The sequence below is a fragment of the Erpetoichthys calabaricus genome, chromosome 2 (genome assembly GCF_900747795.2).
Source record: "Erpetoichthys calabaricus chromosome 2, fErpCal1.3, whole genome shotgun sequence".
Lineage (NCBI taxonomy): Eukaryota > Metazoa > Chordata > Cladistia > Polypteriformes > Polypteridae > Erpetoichthys > Erpetoichthys calabaricus.
In genome coordinates this window covers 176,700,518-176,715,524 of record NC_041395.2, presented here as the reverse complement: position 1 = coordinate 176,715,524, position 15,007 = coordinate 176,700,518, and the positions used below count along the sequence as shown (strand labels likewise).

General features: G+C 39.1%; 1 protein-coding gene across 2 annotated transcripts in view; it reads right to left on the bottom strand.

The window, feature by feature from the left end:
* Positions 1-14,400, bottom strand: part of LOC114646575 (bcl-2-related ovarian killer protein homolog A-like) — a 75,640-nt gene extending 61,240 nt beyond the window's left edge. Inside the window, exon 1 of one of the 2 annotated variants that reach the window (XM_028794831.2) lies at positions 13,639-14,400. In XM_028794831.2, the coding sequence (XP_028650664.1) occupies positions 13,639-13,855 (217 nt within the window). In that variant the 5' untranslated portion in view covers positions 13,856-14,400. The remainder of the gene's footprint in view (positions 1-13,638) is intronic. The other variant, XM_028794830.2, reaches the window with a different exon arrangement.
* Between the last annotated feature and the right edge of the window lie 607 nt (positions 14,401-15,007).

Sequence of the window (15,007 nt, the reverse complement as noted above, 5' to 3'; positions counted from 1 at the left end):
AAGTTCACTACCAAGTCATTTTTTACCTTTTTCTACATCCTCAAATTAACTGCTTTTCTCCACACAAATTATTATATATACATGCATCCTTTCTGTCCACTCTGCACTTTTCTGTCCTTCCTTCAGCAAACTCGTCATATTCCACTGATTATTTATTTCCTTTACTTCATTATATTCCTTTATTGGCTGTGCCTTACTCCTGTACACTATACAACTTCACAGTGTAATCATTTAGTTTTTTAAACTGCAGGGCTTCATTTTGTTAAATACATACATTTATTTATGAGCTAAGAATTCTACCAGCAATCTATCAAAACTGCAGGTTGAAGCACATTTTACACTATAACAGACAAATATTTAAAAGCAAAAAAGGATTTTATCTCTTTTTTACTTTTGAGAATCTTTCACACTTTCTACAATACCTGTGCTTGATACTACAGTATTATTACGCAAAGATCCTGGTTCTGAAGACAGAAAAGGTTAATAAGAGGTTTGTATTTCCCTCTAATTGTGCCCTCTAAAAATGACATCCAAATTAATCAGCACTGTTGAAAAAGAAAAAATCAAATGATGGATTTACCAGCATGGCATTCTCACACTGATTTTGTGACTCTAACTGGTTTATGAAGTCCATAGTTGAATGTTTATGTAGGTGGCTGGGCTTGCCACAAAGTAGGGGTGGGCGGTATGACCAAAATTTTGTATCACAGTATTTTTCTAAATTATCCCGGTTTCACGGTATTTGACGGTATTTTTTTCCCATGCATGAGTGAATGTTAACCACATTTTCCACTGCAATTACTGCAGTAGACTGGCTAAGAATAACCTATTCCACTGTCATGAGCATTGTACATTGTACAAAAAAAACATTTTAATGTGCACAAAAGTGTTAATACAGGTTTGAATGTCCCCATAAAGTGATGGTTTTCAAGGGGGTGGCACTAATGAAGAGAAGGAATCACATTGCATGACAGATGCAGTCAAAATATAGAACCTTTTCATTGAACAAATTTTGCAAACAACTATTTTGACAACATATTTTCAACCATCCCATCATTAAACTGCATAATATTTAAACTAATAAATAATAACAATAAAATAAATAATAGTTCAACTTCCAGTAATAATAACAATAAAATAAATAGTGCAAATTCCAGTAATAATACTGTTACTTCAAAGCTTCAAGCCCAGATACATTATACAGTATTCAAGTATTGAGAAAAAAAAAGTGAATGTGTATTCACACATTTGAACATAATGAACAAGGCACTTATGTAAATCTTAGCCATTACAAATTCTGGGCAAGGAAAACCAGACGGTCAACAGCATCTGGTTTGAGTACTGCCCTGTGGCACGTGACAATGTTCCCACCAATACTGAAAGCTCTTTCAGTACGTGTTCAGCACAAGCTACAGGAACGTGTTCAGCACCACAATCAGCTGGGGTCAGATCAGCTGATCCCGGTACCTCACTTTCATTTTTGATCTCCATCTATCAGTGTTTCTCAAACTCGGTCCTGGGGACCCCCTGTGGCTGCAGGTTTTTGTTCCAACCAGATTCCTAATCAGTGACAACACCTGATAACACTGAGCTTATTTAATTAGCTGGTTTTTTTTTTCTTTTATTCGACATTCAGAAAAGCATGTTTTTTTACATTTATAAGACATTTCTAAAATTTCTGCTTTTGCTATAGATTTAAATGCTTAACTTTCTTTTGTTGATTTCATTATACTTTGCCCTTTCTCTGTGCAGTTTTTTCCCCCTTCGTTGTATCTTAATAATGACAACTTAAAACAAGCAGATCAGACACGCTGGCAAACAACACACTGAATAATCAAAGGCTGCAACTACTTTGGTGTCACACCCACTAATTAGTAAATAATGGATTAATTAAACAATTAGAACACCTTGAAAAGTAGAATGGAAATCAAGATGAAAATACTGTTAAAAAGAAAAAAAATACATTATTCCTATATAACTGCTTGGTACATTTTAATATTTTATTTTTTTTTAGCAAACTTAGTTTTCTAATTAATACTAGGGGGCTCCGCCCCCTGCTCGCTTCGCTCGCCAACCCCTGGTGTTGGGTAACGCGAAATTGTTTGATGTATGCATGAGATACATTAGAGTGTAAAGGTGTAGATGATACATATAGGAAGTAAAGAACGTATTGTATGGTAAATCACAAAGATTTATTGGAATATCTCTTTATATACAATATTTGTAGTAAAGATGGTTTGTTGTCCTTGAATGAGTTTTCCTTGGTTTGGAGTATTTATAACTTTAACTTTAATGTCAGATGAACGCTGAACTCATGAGAAGGCTACATAACGTTGTCCATGTCCAAATACGCGCTCAGAGAGGTATATGCCAACTTTGTCCATGGTCTGTCCTTGGGATTTGTTGATTGTCATGCCAAATGCAGGTTTAATGGGAAATTGGCGTCGCCCAAGTGTAAATGGTAATTCAAGGGCAGAACTTGTACGGTCAATTCTAGGTATTAAAACAGTATTGTTAGGATGTGATCCTGTAAGTATTTTTGCTTCAATAACATTGTCTGTCATGATGTTGATGACTAAACGTGTACCATTGCATAAACCTTGTTTAGTATTAAGGTTTCTTAATAGCATGACAATTGTTCCGATTTTAAGGTTAAGATTGTGTTGTGGTAATCCGGCTGGGTTAATAGTGTTCAGATATTCTAAGGGGAAATTAAGATGTTCAATCTCGTCTTCAGAATCAACTTTGTCAGTACTTAGAAAGATTCCAGGTTATTTATGTGATCAACATCAATATTCTTTGGACATAATATAGCCCGTTGCGTTAACAGTGGTATCTGGTCTATTGTTTTGGAGCCGTGAGCGTAACTCCATTAGTTCTTCCTTGTTTAGCGTTACTAATATGGCTAATGGATTGCAGTTACTGTTAATACGTAGTGTTTTCCGTTGGTTGAATTGTTAATAATGTATGACTGTAATGTGATGATTCACTTATGCTATATAGTTTTCACATGTGAGGATGACGAACCTTTAATACGGAGTGTCCGTTTATTCTTACTACCCATCAGGTGTTGTGCCTGTGTTTTGTGTGGTTGCACTGTTACTATTGTATCACTGTAATGTGATTCAAATATGTTGTGGAGTCCGTATTTGTTGGGTGTCTGTACTATATCGTGTTTTTGCTTGCGGGTCATTAGAGGTGCGTGGATCATGCTGTGTAGTGTGTTTGCGTACTATCTTGCGCTTTCCATACTCCACTTGATTTGTGACCCTTTCTGGACTCCGTAGTCTGTCCCATTTTACTCTGGGGTGGCGTATTATGTCGGGTTTGATTTGTGAACCTTTCTCGACTCCATATTCTGTCCCGTTTTACTCTGGGGTTGGGCGCTGACTCCTGTTGTTTGTGTGGTTATGTCGTTCGTAGTCTCTATGGACACCGTAGTCTGTGGGGGGGTTTGTGTGGCACACCATGTAGCACATTATTCCTAACTTCACTCAGCAGTAGTGCCACGCACAATATGGCGGTGACGCCTGCGCCTTCACTACGCATTAGTGCCACTCACAATATGGCGGCAATGCCTGCGCCTTCCGTATTATGTCGGGTTTCACCATGCTGTGTAGGCGCCTTTGCCTTTCGTACTTTCCCGCGCCTTCCAACACGCGATGTAGGCGCCTGCACCTTCCGGGTCTGCCTCCGCTGTGTGGTGTGGACATTTAACTGTCGTTGTTTCCGCCTTTATATTCTGTCCATCGCTGTGTATGTGTTTCGTGCCTAGGTTTTTTTGAAGCTGTTGCATTCCAGTTTTCATCATCTGTAACCTGCTCTCCATGTGTTTGTCCCCGTTCTTTAACCTCTTTATGACGTTTTACTTTGTTTCCTACTCTGTCTTTTATTTCTGACCTCGCTTTATCCTGCTTGCAGCATGTCAGACGGTTCGTAGTCTCTCCCGTTTTGCTCTGGGGCGGGGGGGGGGGCTTTGTGTGGCGCCTGCGCACGTTGTTAGTCTCTCCCGTTTCACTCTGGGGAGGGGGGCTTTGTGTGGCGCCTGCGCACTGTCTCCTGCGTCCACGGGCAGGTCCCTGCGTCCATATCCGGTTTACCATTCTCGTTTAGTAATATGGATATTGTTCCCTAAACACAGAACTTGGTAAATATCAGTTAACTTAATTAGCCCAGGAGTTCAATTAAAAACAGAAGCTGGTTGGAACAAAAACCTGCAGCAACAGGGGGTCCCCAGGACCGACGTTGAGAACCCCTGATTCTATATGATCACTTGCATCAAAATCGGAGTCTCAAACGATAGCTAGCTAGACTGAGGCATCTCACAACGTGGGAGTTTCCGACAACATATCGTAATGCATCGATCGGCCCACAAAAAAGTTTGTTTGCCGCACCAACTTGAAAATGTATATTTTACACAATTTTATATAAATTATCGTCTCGCTTTCAACATCATAACTTCGAAAAATCTAAGTTGAACCATCGTAAGTAGGGGACTGACTACCTGTATTGACTGATAATAGAGATAACAGAAAACTGATTATGCACACTTTCATTATACATTTCTTAATGTAGCTTCTCAGCCAGGTTGAAGCCTTTTTTTTTTTTTTTTGAAGTGACTGTTGAATCCGACTGAGGGAAGGCGGAGTACAGCGCAGAGGAATGACCGCGGGGGCATGATAGACGCGGTAAGGGGAGGCGACACCCGGGACGGGAGGGGGGGGGGGGAGTGGTGAGTTGGAGAAGGAACTGGAAGGTTGTGTGGTGGGGTTACAAAGTCGGCGTTCTTATTTCTTGACTGTTCAAATAAACTTTTGTGAGACTTTACTACGTCTGTCTGGTTTTTTTTCTTCTCGAACCTGACGCAGAGGTTGCTACATTATTACTACAGTATGTTTTTACTACCATTACTTAAAATAGTTTATTTTAATAACTATTACATACCTATGGCTGTGTGAAGCCTGTGTCCAAAGCACTGGAGTCTTGTCCAATTGTTAATTTTGACAGCCTTCTTGATGTTGGCCCCACTGTCCGTTGTGATGGCCACTTGCCTCTGCTCTGCAAGCCCCCAGGAATTCAGTGCCTCCAGCAAGCCTGCAGCAAGTAATTCGCCAGTGTGGTCATTTGGAAAATAGCTTGTTTGGAGGCAATAACTTTTCAATAGCCAGTCATCATTTATAAAATGAATTGTCAGGTTCAGATATGGCTCCATAGTGCGACTTGACCACACATCTGCTGTAGTTGAATAGTCGGTGACTGTAGCCACCTCTGCTTGTAATTTCCCTCTGTGTTCTCGGTACAAGTCGGGGATCGCCGTTTGGCTAAAGTACTTACGACTTGGGATCACATATCTGGGATCCAGTGTCTTGATCATAGCCCTGAATCCGCCTTTCTCCACAGTACTTAACGGAACCATATCTTTGGCTATATAGACTGTAATGGCGTTGGTTATCTCGATCCACCGCTTGCTTTTTTTGTCGTAGGCAGTACTTCTAGCAAACGCGTCTACAAGTGACATCTGACTTGAATGTCCCCTAGGTTTTTCAGTTTTACCTGAGGACGTGGAGGGTGCCAATCTTAGTTCCATGCATTCATGGTACTCCAACGCATGTTTGCGGCTAAGGTGGTGCAGCAAATTGCTTGTGTTGCCGCCTCCGGCGACAACTTTAGCTCGACAGCATTTACAATAAATAGTTGTTTGGTCCACATCCTACTTTTTAAAGCCAAAGTATCTCCAGACAACAGACACGGCTCCTTTCTTCGGCAAAAGTTCTTCTGTGTCATCATATTTAACTTTATCATCTGCTACAGCTTCAGTTTTACAATGTTCACCGTCCATTTTCACTGCGCAATACCTCCACTAACGCATGTGTGTTTAGCGGTGTAGCAGTGAAAAGGTCCCCCCTTAAACAGTTTCCCGCTGCGCCAGGTTCCGAACATTGCTTAGCCTATTTTAATCGGTGTTGCGGTATGAGAAAAATCCATATCATAACAAAAATAAAAAATGGTTTTTGGTATGAACCGGTATACCGCCCAGCACTACCACAAAGTCACCTTCTGTGCACAAAGGAATATTGTGAAGAAGTATATGATTACCTGAAATACATAATTTCTATCATATAAATTCCAGGAATTCTACATTCTGACTGAATGGCACGGAACTCAGGACATGGGTCTAATAAGCATTAGCAACACAATGAATTGTGTGAATTAAATCCATGATTAATACAGCTTCAAATAGCCTTCTATGTCCAGCAAACCTCTTCTGCTGGGCTAAGACTGACAACATTTTTGCTCCCTGTGCCTCCATGAGGAAATGATGGGGCACATTCTCAACTTTTGCCAAAAAGTCTATGGGGACAAAACTACAATTGACACCTGTTAACTGATAAATAGGCTATTGCTTTCATAAGAGAAAAAGGACAAGCCATACTTAAGAACTCATCAGACTGGCCGATGAAGTCTGACCTAGAAAGACAGCTTTAGTTTCCATATACCTTCACTGGGACCACACACGTCAGACCTTGTGCTGATCTCTAAGACATCAAAAAAGGGCTAACAATCTCCTAGGATGGAAAAATAAGGCAAGTCAGAAAAGGAAAAGGGCTATATACGGTATATAGTAAGTACAGACAAGAGTAGTGGATGCAGTGTGTACTATTTGAGATGGGATGCAAAAGTTCATAGGTCTGTCTGTATTCTGTAGTCTGCATGAATTTAAATCTCCTGAAAAGGACAAAAATGATACTCACAACATTTACATTCCATTCTTCTTTAATAAATCTACTGTATATTACTAACTATTTACCAAATTATATTAAAGTAAAACAATAACTTATTTGATGTTTATGCCAAAATACTAAAAATATTTCATATTTAAGGAATTTAATTTGATCTGAAAAAACAATTATAATTTAATTAACTAGACTGGCTCTGAATATGCACATCCTGTTGACACCCATGTAGCAATACACTACAAGTTAAAACTGTCCTTTTATCTTTCCCACCACATACTATTTTTAGAAGTAAAACCTAAATGTGGGTCTCTTCTTGAGAGGACAGCAGTAACCTTATCTAAAAAGTTCATCAGTTCTACTTGCAGAAGTTAGGAAGATGTTGAAAACCCATGCAAACGTATTACTTTTGTTTTCATAAAATTCAGTTCAGCAAATGAGTGGCATTTTGTTCATGTACAATATGTGTACAAACAGAACTGTATCTGTTTTGATATAATGATAATTCTCCTATTGTGTCATTAATAAAAGCAAAAGCTGGTCCTTTTTGACATGTAGTCGCATTATGACACTAAAGATATTTTAATGCATCCAACTGTTTTATTGTTATACCTCATTAAAAACTACACTTTAAAAAGCCTAATTCACAACTCCTCGCCTATATTAAAAATACAAACCATATAACTATCTATGTTTCTTCCAGTCCTTATGTGCCATGTTGAAATCTAGGAATTAACAATATGGAACTTCCAATGTGGGGTTCTTTTTGAAAATGTGTCAAGACTTTATAAGCTAAACATTAGCTTATATATTTAATAATATGCTGTCTTGATGAATATAAGCGGAGACCCAGCAGGGATTGTAGCTGGCATGACACTAGGATGCCAGGGTGGGAAATACACGGGCAATGTTACCATTGCAAATGAAAAGAGACAACCATTATGCTCTAAAACTGTGGATGGAGCCCCAGCCATAGCTACTGTTTTGGATGCCAATTCAAGACCTGGGCAGTGGTGGATGACATGAACCATTCCAGCAGTCTCAATGCTACTTACTAGGTGACAACTAGGAGAACTATTCTCCAATATGTGCCTTTCTGCACCGTGTTATGATAGATAGGCACTTGGTTATGGTCTAGCTCTTTAATATATAGTTGGGAGTCCTAAACTGTATGAACACATCAGGTCGCTGAAGGTAGCTCTGACAGAATAACCCCAAAGGGTCTCCCAACCCCTTCTTGATCTCCAAAGTAGTAGCAGGGGCAAACCCCAGAAATACTGCTAGCCCTGGGCTTAAAACACCTACCGGAATTAGTACTTAGAGCTAGGTGTTATGCAACAGATGGGAGGATGAAAGGCCAGAGAGCTAGGAGAAAAGCTAGGAGGAGTAACCAAAAGGATATATAACTCAGTGAGTAAGTACAGTAGACACCTTACTTGATAGCAAGGGTTAAGCCCTAAATAGACCAGAGGGAATTTGTTTGCTTTTATTGAATTTCATCTTCTAAACCATGTATCCTTCTGCTTATTCCTTATTTTTCAAATAAAAATCCCTTTCTTTTACATCTTACACATTCTTTTAGCCTCTTTAGCATCAATTGGGTTTGGGCCAGCTCAGAAGTGCAACCTTAAAAGCCATCATACCAATTATAAGATGCTGCTTCATTTCACTATCTACACTAAAAAAGATCACTAAAGATGTGAGAAATAATTAAGTCATTTTAAAAAATAACATTTCTTTAGAAAAATACATCTGCATGTTTTTGCAATCTGTTTAGTCCTACACGGTATCAAAAAGAGACAGTTTTATATAAATCCATTATCAGCTGCTAGACCAAAATCCATTCTGGACAGAATACCAGACCAGCTGCAGTCAAACTGATAACCATTCATCCTGAAGCAAGATCCAGGTAGCACTAAATGCAGATGCCACTATACATCTTTGGGATATGAAAGAGAACTGTAGTAATCAGAGAAGACTTACAAAACAGGAATAACAGAGAAATTGAACACAACATAAACCATGCCTGGCCTGTTTTCAAAACTTCTATGAAGCATTCCCAGAAAAATACAAACTAATAAAAACTAGTACATTTCAATCAAAACTCACAGGCAAAACAATATCTCTAGTAATAAATTGATGAACCTGCCTTCAGGAACAATTTACTTCTGCCTCTAGCACAGAAACTTCTTTTGGTGGTTGATTGGCACACCATGACTGGCAGAACTAACTTTGTCAAGCAACTTTTTGTGCAGTAACCTCCTTGGGCAGAGGTGTCAAACGCAGTGGCTACAGGTTTTCTTTCTAACCTTTTTCCTAATCAGTGACCAGTTTTTACTGCTAATGAAATTATTTTCCCCTTCATTTTAATAGCCCTGTTTTTAAGGATTCATAGTTCTGAATTTATTCTTTTCTTCATTAAATGACAGCCAAACAGAAATGAGACGTGAAACAAGTCAACAAATGACCAGCTAAATTGGGGCTTCAAACTCCAACCAATTTCACTACAATCACTTTCTTAATGAGAAGCCGATTCTTTCTGTTAAATAAACTCATTATTTAATTCCATAGCTTGTTGCTACTCTCATTCTGCCACAGCACACATTTCCAAATCTGTTGATTTTCTGTTTTTTCTAAGAACACTCAAAATGTTTTTGTGACCTTAGAGATCAACTTTACTGAGAAATTCACCTTTCTTTATTTTCAGATATTGTGTGATGGGCACAGGTGAGCTGGTCATGTGGCGGCTTGTTTTGTGTCTCACTATTATTTGGCTGCTAATTAAGGAAAAAGAAACAACAAAGGGGCCTGAGTCAAGTTAATTAAAATTAAGGCAAAAGAAGTTAATTAGTAGCAAAAACTGGTGATTAATTAAAAAGATGGTTAGAATGAAAACCTGCTGCCACTGCGGCCCTCCAGGCCTTGAGTTTGACATCCATGTCCTCGGACATCTCATTAACCCAAGTGAACTAGTGAAGCACCACCACTTTTTTTAGTATTAACTGGCAAATTGCTCTAATCCATCCATCCATCCATAATCCAGCCCGCTATATCCTAACTAAAGGGTCACGGGGGTCTGCTGGAGCCAATCCCAGCCAACACAGGGCGCAAGGCAGGAAACAAACCCTGGGCAGGGCGCCAGCCCACCGCAGGGCACACACACGCACACACACACACACACCAAGCACACACTAGGGACAATTTAGAATCACCAATGCACCTAACTTGCATGTCTTTGGACTGTGGGAGGAAACCGGAGTACCCGGAGGAAACCTACGCAGACACGGGGAGAACATGCAAACTCCACACAGGGAGGACCCGGGAAGCAAACCCGGGTTTCCTAACTGCGAGGCAGCAGCACTACCTCTGCACCACCGTGCCGCCCCCTTGATCTAATCATTATTTTTTATATATTCTATTAATCTCCAAGGAGAAATCTTTATAGATAGAAATTCTGGCAACCTACATTTCTGTCTGTCTAAATCAACAATGAATTTTGAAAAATTAGTTTTTAAGTTTAGGCATATTTTAAATTTAAATTTTCTATTTTTTTTAAACATCCACCTTAATAAAAGAGTAAGTGTCTATGTACCTGTCCTTGTGTCTGTCCAGTTGCTATGTCATTGTCACTACAAAAGATGTACATCACAAATATTTTTAGTAATAAAATGCATTGTATTTGTGATTCCAATAGATGGCGCATCATAAAAATTAACACTGCTTTTATGAATGCTGTACCAAATGGTATATGCATTGCATGGTGCACTACAAACTTTTAACGCTGAGATCTACATTGATTACTTACTTCAGCTCATCTTAGATGGGTAGCAGAGCTAGTTCACAAAATAAAAACTCTGGTTCAGCTGTTCTGATACTCAGTTCTAGCGACCCCATGTGGCTGCTGGTGTTTCTTCAAACAGCTTCTGTTTTAATTAGACTCCTAGCCTATTTAGGTGAACTGTCATTTCCAATCTTGTATAAATTCCAAGATAAAGTCTGGTATTTTTTTATTAGAATGTACTAAACATTTATGTTACAATAAGATATTTTTTAATTTATTGTTAAGACTGTCATCATCATACTGATTTTCATTCTGCTTTTCCTGGCGTTTTAGTTATTTAATACATTATTTATAAATTAGCATGCAAGTGGGTTTGACAATTGGAGTAGAAGCAGCCTTTTAGTCTTCAATGTCAATGTCAACGTCAATGTTGTTTACTCAAGTATCTGTTCTGCTCATTGTTAATTATCATTATGAGGATAAAATTAAGGAAACAAACCATACAGAAAGAAGGAAAGTAATAGGGAAACAACAAAAGAGAGTTTAAAGCTATAACAAAAATACTCCATCCATCCATTATCCAACCCGCTATATCCCAACTACAGGGTCACGGGGGTCTGCTGGAGCCAATCCCAGCCAACACAGGGCGCAAGGCAGGAAACAAACCCTGGGCAGGGCGCCAGCCCACCTCAGGGCGCACACACCCACACACCAAGCACACACTAGGGCCAATGTAGAATCACCAATGCACCTAACCTGCACATCTTTGGACTGTGGGAGGAAACTGGAGTACCCAGAGGAAACCCACGCAGACACGGGGAGAACATGCAAACTCCATGCAGGAAGGACCCGGAAAGCGAACCCGGGTCTCCTAACTGAGAGGCAGCAGCGCCACTCACTGCGCCACCGTGCCGCCCAACAAAAATCCTAATATTTATAAATCCCTTAATACTTAAAAATCACACTGTGCACTTTTCTGAATGTAGAATAAGAGAAGATAAAGACCAGCTAACCAGGTAAATAAATGAGATCAAAAAGAGGGAAAACGGCTCATTGATTGTGAAAATGGTTTGAGCAAAAATCTGAAGGCACATGGGATTCCCAGCAATGACTTGAAAATCACTGCTCTTGTTTTTCCAATTATATGACATAGAACTAGCTACTTTAATGACTTATTTCCAGGCTTTTCACATAAAGTAAATGGTTTCAAATCTTGGACCAATCACTGTGAATTAGTATGAACATGCCCTGCAATGGACAGGTATCCCATTAAGTCTGAATCCAGCCTTACCATAATCACTGAGGATCTAAAACACTTTAAACCTAGAATGGAATAAATTAATTTGTAAAATGGATAAAAGGATGAACATATACCTTTATATTTTGGAGAAAATAACCCTGGATGGGTCACCGACTCATTGCAGGGAGCACATGCACAGATATTCAAATTCATTTATCTAGTGTCAGTTTATTGTTGGCAAATAACTGAAGGATCCCATATGTAAAATACAGAAAAGTCTATCATTTAGAAATTCATGGAGACAATGTGGCATACCTTTGGCCCATTTTTATTTTAAAACCAACTGACAGGATGCCATACCTGAGACACCTTAAACTATCACTTAAATAGTTATGTCCACAGGAAATGCATTTTGTGTTGATTAAAAGCTCTTCTATGACTCTTCCTGTTACAACAGCATTTAAAAGGCAAAGGCACGCAAGTGTGGCCTAGACACAAAAATTGAATTACAAGGCTGCAGGTTCAAATCTCATTCCTGATGCATGAAGTGAGTAACTCAGTTAACACGCCTTTGCTTCAAATGTAAGAATATTTATCTCTTTCTGGTTTATTGCACAAATAAAACAATTAAGGGTGGTGTATACTTTGAAACCCACTGCTTAGAAATTATCTGAAATGTACTTTGGCAAAACAGGTCAATGCAAAGGGCAGATATAAATCATAACACAGCCACATCAGATGGATTTAGGAAAAACTGGGTATATATTTTTTCATTGTGGTATGAAACACTAAAATCTAAACTTGCAGAAAAATGTATAACAATTAATGCACAGACAGACACAAGAAATTATTAGTAAGTAAAGTTTGCTCTGGTGATAGAAAGAACAGGAAGTACAGAATTACAAATTGTCACTGTTGCTGTGCTAAATCAATACTTTTTCATTTGGAAAAAACAAATCTGGACAGTTTCATAGGAATCATTTCAATATTCTTCCTTATACCTGACTTAGAATGTACTTTGCTATCAATATTAAAGTATTTTGAAATACATGCCTGAGAAATTATTTTGTCTCCAGCATCAAACATATCAACGTATCAAAAGAGATATTAACTGCAAGATTTTAGGTATTCTTAAAATAGTTACTGAATTAGTACACTTTTTAGTGTCATGTATAATACTAACATTTTCTCAGAGGCTATAGTAAATGTTTTTTTGACTATTTAGTCATTTGTGATGGTCTGACAGGTTCAAATGTATTCAATTACATATGCAAAAGTTTACAGTTGCATCATTCTGTGTTCAATATCATTACAGAATTGGGGTTAAATGTTCCAGTATAGCATGCAGGTACCATGCAGTACACCTGACATTAAAGTATTTTAAGTTTCTATAACAATGAAAACACTGCTCAGTCTCCTAGACTTGTCTTAGCTAATGTCTGAATATCAGCAGTTATGTATGATTTGATTTAAGACTGCAAATTTCAGTCTGAACACTGATGTATTATGTGTGTCAGAAATATCTTTAGCTGTTGATACCATATATAGGGATAGGTATTTCTGGCAGGTTTGTTTGTTTTTCACCTAGAACAGCTTATTTGAATGGTGCTTACCATACAGGGAACTAAATGAAACAAAGATTAGACTGGAGACATTCTATAACATTATTTAACACAAAACATTTAATATCAATCACAATATGTAGGGCTAAAAGCATCAAAGGAAAAACACTCAATTCTTAGAGACAGAGGATGAGAATTCGTTTTAAAAGTCAACTGATCAGATGTTCAGAATAACTTAATTGCATTCAGACAGATATTAACCACCTGAACTGCACATTTTTGCTAAAACAATAAATATGTGAATCCAGTATGCTTACTCACCTAGCCACAAAAGAACTGAGGAGACCTCCCTGAGCGACCCTCCAGATAGCCCATGCTCTGACTTGGACCAGCCAAGTCCTGCTTTGTTAAGCCTGGAGTTTATATAGTCTCGGCACAATGCCTTTGCTTGGGAAACAAGTTCCTTGTCAGTCGGTGAGCGATCAAATGCCTCCATCACCTCTGCTGCAAAAACTGAAGATCTTCGAAGCATCTCCATTCTGATGAAAACTTGCACTTTTGTAAATGATAAGCAGTGGCGTTGTCACTAAGGTGTCCTTATGTCCTTATCACAACAGTGATCCTTCCGAAAGATGTAGATTTAAGAAGATCAAATCAAATTAATCCCTCAGACTTCAGTTGACAGTGAGAAGGTGCCTTAACCTGAATAATGTAAAAGAAGGACAAACACTGTACTCTTTACATAATTCACAGATACTGTACATTAGTTGAACTGAAAATCATAACACCAACGACGAACCGTATTATGAGCCACCTAAGACTGCACTGATTTTTTTATTTACAAAAATACAGTAAATTACTGTTGCATGGTAGTTCCATATCATCCTCTAAATCTGAAATGAAAAACAAGCCACTAGTTAAGTATATACAAGCACACAGCCCACAAAAATTAATCCGCCCCCATATCGTCATTTCGCACACCATTTTTGATTTCAGTGTATGTCTTCAGTTTAGCCGTTAATGTTACGCGAGATATTCAGTCTGCTGCAAGGTCGTAAGTGAGCTGCCGGAGTTCCTTATACTTACGGGACGGGCTGAAGCGGGCGCAAGGGACGTGCCCTATCCAGGTTCCAGAATCGATAATATTGACAATTAATTGTACAGCGCGTATACTTTAGAACACAGTAACACTTTCCCTGCGAGTTCAATGTTAAAGCGTGTCACTTCTTCAAGATGCTCAGACACCGCGAGCCCCATTTGCCGAAAAAAATGGTGTGTGCATTCGCCAATTTGTGAACAGATTTCACTCGTGGCACAGTCTCTCACAAAAAAGAGTGACTAAAAGATGTAAGTCCCAGGCTTTTGCAGTGCACGCCGTGGCGTTCTGTCGCGTGGGCGGTGCACTCTTTTTGGTGTGGCAAAGAAAACAAACTCCAGTCTAGTTACTGTAACTGCTGTTAAAATAATTTGTGGTAAAATGAATGCGTCTGTACCTCTCCAGCTCCTCTAACACGGCGGAGGGCACGGCTTATGACAGTGCTGACGAACTACAGCCGTGCGCTTCAACTCGCGCTGTTTCCCGCTTACCCTTGGGTGCTCACGCGCGTGCACGACACGCACTGCCCACTCGCTGTCAAGGAGGATCTTCGCGCGCCGATAAACACGTCCCAATTGCCACAGCACTGGAATC